Genomic DNA, 7627 nt, shown 5'->3' with positions numbered 1-7627 from the left:
CGGGGGAGAGAGAGAGAAATGGAAGGCCCAATCATTCCTTAAAGAGACGAACCACTCCTGATCTTGTTGCGGCCGCATTATAAAAGCTTTCACATACTCAAGACACTGCAGTTCTGTTAGAGCATTGACACAAACAACAACTAGAAAATATAGAATTGACTGTACATCTCTTCAACTGCCCTCACGTTCCAGGAACAAGACCACATAACATAGAAAGTAGACCACAAAACAAACAGGTCCCTTTAATAGAATTGTACCTGCACGCTGTCCCCAGGACACAACACACAACCAGAGTGTATCAGTATCAGCGAGAATGCTAATACTGCCAAAGGGGCGGCAAAACGAATAGCAGAGACATTAAGAAAATGATCCACGGGCTGATATGTTTTCTATAGACGGTGAACTAAACAGAATTGCCATATTTATCATACTCAGAGAGATCCCAACCCCCTGTCCCTCTCCTCTCGCTCTCCCGTCTGCCCCCACAGAGTGATGGAAGGAGAGGGAGGATAGCCGCCCCTCCACCCCCCTTCCCCTCCACCGGCCCTCTGCCCTTTTCCGGCTCGCCAATTAAGCTGCAGCGGCAGGTTTCCATCAGCCGTCTGCCTGTCGTCTCCAACGGACTCAGGCGAACCGGGCCTGTCAGGAAATGAACTCATCACTCGGTGACAGCTGCTAATTTCTCCCTCTTCCATGTCACACGCACGGCCTGCTGTAGCTAATAATGAGCCACCCGTCTCTGATTAGGAAGCCGCACAGGGTGGAGAGAGTGAGACCCACGGCGCGCGCATGCACCTACACAAGCATATTGCACGTACACACCACACACGCACAGCGATACACACCTAGAAACCCACACACCGTGATGCTTCACGTCATATAATTGTGTTAACTGTGTGTTAACTGGGAGGAGAAAGCGTGAAAGGAGACAGCTAGGATTGCAGGTTTTAGCTGAGGCAGGGCTGCTATAGTTCTGTGTAGCAGAGAGACATACAGTATGCCATGTGAAATTACTGGCTCACCTTCCAACAGTGGTTATGGGGGGGGTTCTCTGCTGCTGCTCTTCTGCTCATCTCACCTCACTCACTCAATCCAGCTGTAATCCACTCCTCTCAGCCAGCCCACAACTCTCTCTCTCTCTCGCTGACACACACACACACACACACACACACACACACACACACACACACACACACACACACACACACACACACACACACACACACACACACACACACACACACACACACACACACACACACACCTGGCTGTGTTACATTAAACAGATAATCTCCCGATGGCCCCTGTGTGAAAGCCAGTCTTCGTCATTGTGTTCATAGCCGTCACGCTGGGCTCCCACTCACTCAATCAGAGCCCAGGCTGTACTACGGCCCGAAGTGAATATTGATTCCCTCTTCCAGCTCTTGAATACTGTAGGGAGAAAGAATGTGTCTGTTCAACACAATGGAGGGAGAGAATAGGGGGCTGGCCGAGGGAGAGGCGGATTTATGATTAGGATGATGGTGACCATGATGACTGTAGTGACGGTGATAATGACAACGGTGATGATCATGATGATGGTGATTGGAAACACACTTGGTCAAAGCTCCAATGTCAGTTGACGCGTGGAAGTTCATGTGGTTGATGTGAATAGGAGATTGTATCACTGTCATAGAAAACTTGTGGTGAACTAGCAACCCTCCAAATGAAGACGGAGCTTTATTGTCATGAGTCAAACGCAAGTCTCATTACAATTTCATCTACAGAAACATATATTTACAATAACTGAGAGCAGGAAAACCAATGGAGAAAAATACTTATCAACTTTAATTGGATTATGATGATCAGAAACTCACTAAATGTTGTGTCATCTCTTCATGCTATTCTGCCAAAGCATGTTTCTGTGACAAATTCATTTGTCCTATTTTGTCGGTCAAAGGACACTCCCTATGAGAGAACATATTAATGATGCGAAACAATGTCAGCACTGTGACATTTTGAGAACATCCTGAAAAACAGGTGGACTGCCTCTGGATTCAGACCAATCAGCATTCTGACCATATTTAGGAATTGCTGAAAAACAAAGTCAATCAGTGGACTGCCCCTGGATTTAGACCAATCAGCAGCCTGGATATTTTCGATGTCCAAAATGCTATTGGTCCTAGATTCAGCAAGGTATGATAGCAAGGTGTCTGTTATCAAAACAGACCTATTAATGTACCTTTTTAAATAAAAAAACAAAAAAGTTTTGCAAACGAATTCACTACTTAAAGGAAAAATCCACCCAAAAACAATATTTTGGTATTTGTTTCATTAGTCCATTGTTGATATAGTACAGAAAGGTTTTGCATGTCAGCAAACAAGTTTTCAAGATATATAACTTTCAAAACATAGAAATACAGCTGGTTTGATGCTAAATGATGCTGCCTTTTGCATCATACCGGCTGTATTTCTGTATTTTGAAAATGATATACGTTGAAAATGGATTGCTGACATGCAAAACCAACAATGGACTAATTAAACAAATACCAAAATATCGTTTTTGGGTGGAAATGTCCTTTTAGTAAAACCATATCAAATTGAAAAATAAAGCTGCTATTATTCTCCAACTTTCAACAAAACCAAACCACGCAACTTAAAGATTGTAAGTCTTTCTAGATAACGGGAACATTTCCCATTATGTAATCTTAAAAGTATTATTTTTGCAATTGAAAATAGCCTATGTATTTCCAGTCTTCCAGTCATGACTCCAAAAACAAGTGGTAATTCTGGCGTTGGCCATAAAATGATGCAAATGTTAAATAATGTTAGCACCAAAGACTTTGCACCTCACTAGAACTCTATAGATGTGAATGTTATCCTGAGTTGATCGTTGCAAAACGGAGACAAAGCTATGTAAAAAACAAAAAACATGACATTTTCAATGAAAGAGACAAAGAGGAAGACTCTTTGGGGCTTTAAGCTGGACATTTGGTCTTCACACAGGGAAGGTCTCAACTGGATTTCCTTGATTTATTGCATCCTCTCCCCTCGCCTCCTTCTCCAACCCAATGGGTGAAAAGGTCAGAGGTCACTCCCCTATAACTTCTTATCCAACGGGGTTTGAGAAGGAGGTGAGGAGAGGACTCGAGGAATCAAGGAAATCCAGTTGAGATTCTCGCCACAGTCACCGACTAGTCCACCTCCACCTTCTCCAGAACCACATTGTGTGGCGCTCCATCCAGGTAGTAGACCATCCTCTCCCCAGCCTGGCCCTCTGAAACCCCCTCGCTCTGCTGGTCGTCCTCCCCTCCCTGGTGCTGGGTGTACATGGTCCCCTCCACCTGGAGGGTGTTGTCATCCAGCTCCGTCACGATGTAGTGGGTCCCTTCATCGTTGATGATCACCTGCGTCAGCCCCTCCTTCATCAGATGGCTGGCTGCAAACTGCAGAACCTCCTGGACCACCTGCTCATCCTGCACCTGCTGCTGCTCCCACACCTCCTCCTCCGTCTTCACCTCCATCTCCTCCTCTTCCTCCACCCGCTCCACGACCTCTGACACAACTTCCTGGGCCATGACCTCTTGGCTGTCCTCTTCCTGCTGGCCCATCTCGCTGACGGCACTGAGGAGGGCATCCAGAGCCGTGGATGACTCCGACGCCATGTGGTGGTGCGTCGCCCCTCCCCCGTGACCTCCACCTCCGGCTGCAGACCCGCCGGACTCCAGCAGGACGTACTGGGTGGTGCCTCCGGCCAGGTGATGTGCCCCGCCTGCAGACACCTCCCTCCCCGAGGAGATGACCTGGCCGTCCTCGGTGATGTGGAGCACCTCGGCCACCTGGCCCGCCATGGCCAGGTCTCGCAGGGTGGCAGCGGCTGACTCTTCCAGGGCCTGGTCGAAGGCCATCTCCCCACCGCCGTAGCCCTGGATGATAATCACCTGCTGGACACCCTCCTGGCCCTCCAGACCCTCCATGGAGCCCACCCTCCGCACCGGGAAGGCCCCGTCAAACGCTGTGTCAACCTCCACGAACGTGGCTCCCTGGCCCTTTAGACGACACTCGAACGACTTGGACACGATACCTGGAAAAAACACAAGAGATTATGGAGCAGCGTTAATGGCAAAGCTGTATGACGTCCGTGGACATTTTAGTTATTAGGACTATACTTATAGCACCAATGACCATTCATTCTTGTAGAAAAAAGATACTAGGTGTTGTCCAATGACTATTGGCTATTCTGTAACCCCGCCCTCGTGTCTTCAATCAGGGTTGTTGGGAAAATGCTTTGTTCAAAAGAAAACATTGTACTATCATGTCTTTGTACTCCCTGACAGCCATGCAGCCAAAACACGTCAGATTTAGACATGTTTGTTCCATTGAACATGCCATACAAATAAAGGCATTTTTATGCCTTGGTCCTCCTTTCTTTTTAATGTCCATTCATTCTATTGGCCAGGGACATGTTGTCTCTCTATTTTCCCTTTATTCCTTTTTAAATCAAGTTCTGCAGGGCACTGGCAAGGTTGACGTAATAGCAGAGCATAACATAAAAAAAGATCTATCTATAAATACTCCATTAACTTGATATGAAAAATAATCTAGCATGCATATTTGTTAATAAAAAATAAACACACAAATTCATTTCTTCAGAAAAGAATCTGACAGAATATCAAGATATTCAAATGGGTGACAAGAAGTGGTGAGACGTCAGATGGTGCTAATTGATCCACACCATGCCCTGGCAGACCACAGGTTGCTATGGAGTTGCCAAGGCGATGGGAATGGTGTTAGAAATGGCATTGTTTAAGGCTGAGGGCAGCTCAGAGGATTCAGACATGCATAATCTATCCAGAGAAAAGGATTCGGAGGGGAACAGGAGACACTCGCTCTCACACACACACACACACACACACACACACACACACACACACACACACACACACACACACACACACACACACACACACACACACACACACACACACACACACACACACACACTCACACCAAACCTGGGTCAAATATTTTCTAGGCAGGTGTGTTTGGTTCCATTGTACCGGGTTAAATGTAAATCAGAGAACAAGGTATTTGAAAGAATCTGACCCAGGTTTGCTTCACACACGCAACAATAAACTCAATCATTTATTTCTCACCGTCATTTCGATTTCTATTTGATTTATCTCTTATTTTACCAGGTGGGTTGACCATTTGACGGCAAAGCTACAAAAGGACCTATGATGACCAGTGTACTAATGCACAGTGAACACACTGTAGCTACAGCATCGTCAACTACACCTAATCAAGATCGGGGACGTTGTGTATCCCAGTGACTAGTGTAACCAATGATAGTATGTCTGTGTGTCAGGAAACTGACCAGTGGTCAGTTCTTCATAATCACTACTCCCAACACTCTCTGCCAAATAACAGTCCATCTCCATCCTCCACTGATATGCCTTTACAAAATAGCCCCCATCTTCACACAACCCCCCGCATGGGAAATTGTTGGGGGGGAATGATTTGTGCATTCCCCGCAGATGACACGTAACATCAGAGGGAAATATAAGTGTAGATGACTGTGGCCAAGCGATGCCGGTTTCATTCCAGACAGAGGAGAGGAGAAGAGGAGAAGAGGAGAAGAGGAGAGCCCCCTCACAGAGAGATGTATCAGTCGTCCACTCCTTGAGAAGGCCTCTTCGTTTATCAGAGTCAAGCCTGTATCCTACCACTGTTTCCCTCTGTCCATGTCTTTCTCAGTCTCGTTCTGTCTTCCTCTCATCTCTCTTCCCCTCTCTCTCTCTCTCTCCTTCTGTCTTTCTATTTCCCTCACTCTCTGGATGGATCGCATAATGTATTTAAGCACAAACCTGTAGCAATACATTTCTAAAATGAAATACCTAATCTCCTGAAGTACACGGTAGGTAGGCTATATAGCAAATAGAAACACATATTCGACTCCTTTCATGAGAAGTATGATGACACAATAGGAAACATAGCAAATAGCAAATCTCCACAATTCAGAGTGAACCCGTTTAAAACCCATAGTCATAAATACTTTAGTCGGAAACACTATGGACAGTCTATAGAACAAGTGCTGCGAAGGGCGCCAGTCCCTCTGTATGGGAGGTTGACATTTAGGACAGCAGAGGTTACCTGTTTACAGAGACCCACTGGCCACTGCTAACGGATTATTCCCGACGCTGAACTGCTAAGAACCGAGAGGCCGACAGGAGGGGACAATAACTCACTGCTGTGATGTTTTTACACATTACCATAAAACGAGGTTGTATGTGAGTGTGTGTGTGTGTGTCTGCGCTTATGTGTGTGGCGGGCTATAGGAGGCATCGCTAGCGTGTGTCACATTATCCGTGAGGTGCTGTCTGCTGGGCCTAGGCAGCAGCCTGCCTGCCCGCTGAGGTTTATGGGGTGTCGCTCAGTCGCCGCCGCCGCGAATCAAGTTAATGTTGCACATCCCATCTCTTCACTTGTCCCCGCACTCCCGGTGGAAGAACAACATTTGAACAGCGTGATTTGGCCCCGGACAGAGGCTGATGCATGTTTTAATATGTGTTTTGAGTGTTCCGAGTGACCGATTCCTTTAACAGCGAGTCGTGAGGACAGAGAGAGGCACACCGCATTATTTGCAGTGATTCCAAACAAGATGGAGGCTCCGGCGAGAATAAGATAGAGAAGAAAGAAGGGGAGCGATGGGAGGGAGGCTCTGATGTCGTTTCTCCAGACGAGTTGGCCTCCCTACAGAGAATGAGGGAAAAGCCACAACAGAAAATAAAGAATAAGAGACGTATAGTGTCAGCAGCAAAGGAGAATGCAAGACGGACAAAACGACAGACAGTCAGTCAGACAGACACACATACACATACAGTGTGCTCGCATACTTAAAAGACCTTGGAAAACGAGAAAATAGTACGGTTTGTCCATTTTGAGATGCCGTAGGCGCTATATACACTCCCTCAACATAGTCCGAATGAATCGCAGATCACTCAAGAAATCTGTCATTCACTTTGAAATGTTTCGCAGAAGAGATCCTAGTCAGGCGATTTGACGTCTAACTAGGTACTGTATGGTGCAGTATTTCTCGAGTGAACAAAATGTGCATGATGTCTTCAGTGTAGTGTACACTACAGATGCAGCTATATATTGATCAGTGGATCAATGCCCCCAGCCAGCACAGCCTGCGGTGTTGGGTAGAGGAGGGGGGGGTTCTAAGTGGCACTACTTCAGGGAGGAGAGGGCCGTCGCCTGGGAAGCGGTCAGACGCCACTTACCAGCAGTTAGAGGAAGTAACCTTAACACCGACATGCAGCCCCCACCAATCAATTACACAAGTCAACCTTAACATTGTCTGAACTGCTTTAACACCGGACCTACAAGCATTTAGAGTGAATACGAATCAACCTGGACACAGTGGACAGTCGGACCTGGATTGGACAGAAGCATAAGCCAGCCCAGTCAATTATACTGAATCAAACATGACGGCACAATGACAACACTGTGACAAACACGTGGGCTTCAAGATCAATTACTTTCAAACAGAATCCTTTGCCATCCTTTTACGTGCCGATTCCGTACAATTCGAGATATGAACCTGTGGGTATTTGATTTGTGAGGCCGTTTTACAGCTGACGCA

At 46.5% G+C, this 7627-nt stretch overlaps 1 protein-coding gene across 1 annotated transcript in view; it reads right to left on the bottom strand.

Annotated features, from left to right (window-relative positions):
• Window positions 1-1718: 1718 nt before the first annotated feature.
• Window positions 1719-7627, bottom strand: part of LOC120031253 (zinc finger protein 407-like) — a 94330-nt gene continuing 88421 nt past the window's right edge. Inside the window, exon 6 of the mRNA XM_038976926.1 lies at window positions 1719-4063. Within this exon, the coding sequence (XP_038832854.1) occupies window positions 3174-4063 (890 nt within the window). The 3' untranslated portion in view covers window positions 1719-3173. The remainder of the gene's footprint in view (window positions 4064-7627) is intronic.

Source organism: Salvelinus namaycush, chromosome 37, assembly GCF_016432855.1.
Source record: "Salvelinus namaycush isolate Seneca chromosome 37, SaNama_1.0, whole genome shotgun sequence".
In the NCBI taxonomy this organism is placed as follows: Eukaryota; Metazoa; Chordata; class Actinopteri; order Salmoniformes; family Salmonidae; genus Salvelinus; species Salvelinus namaycush.
The sequence above is the reverse complement of the archived record's forward strand: the minus strand, read 5'-3'. Positions and strand labels throughout refer to the sequence as shown.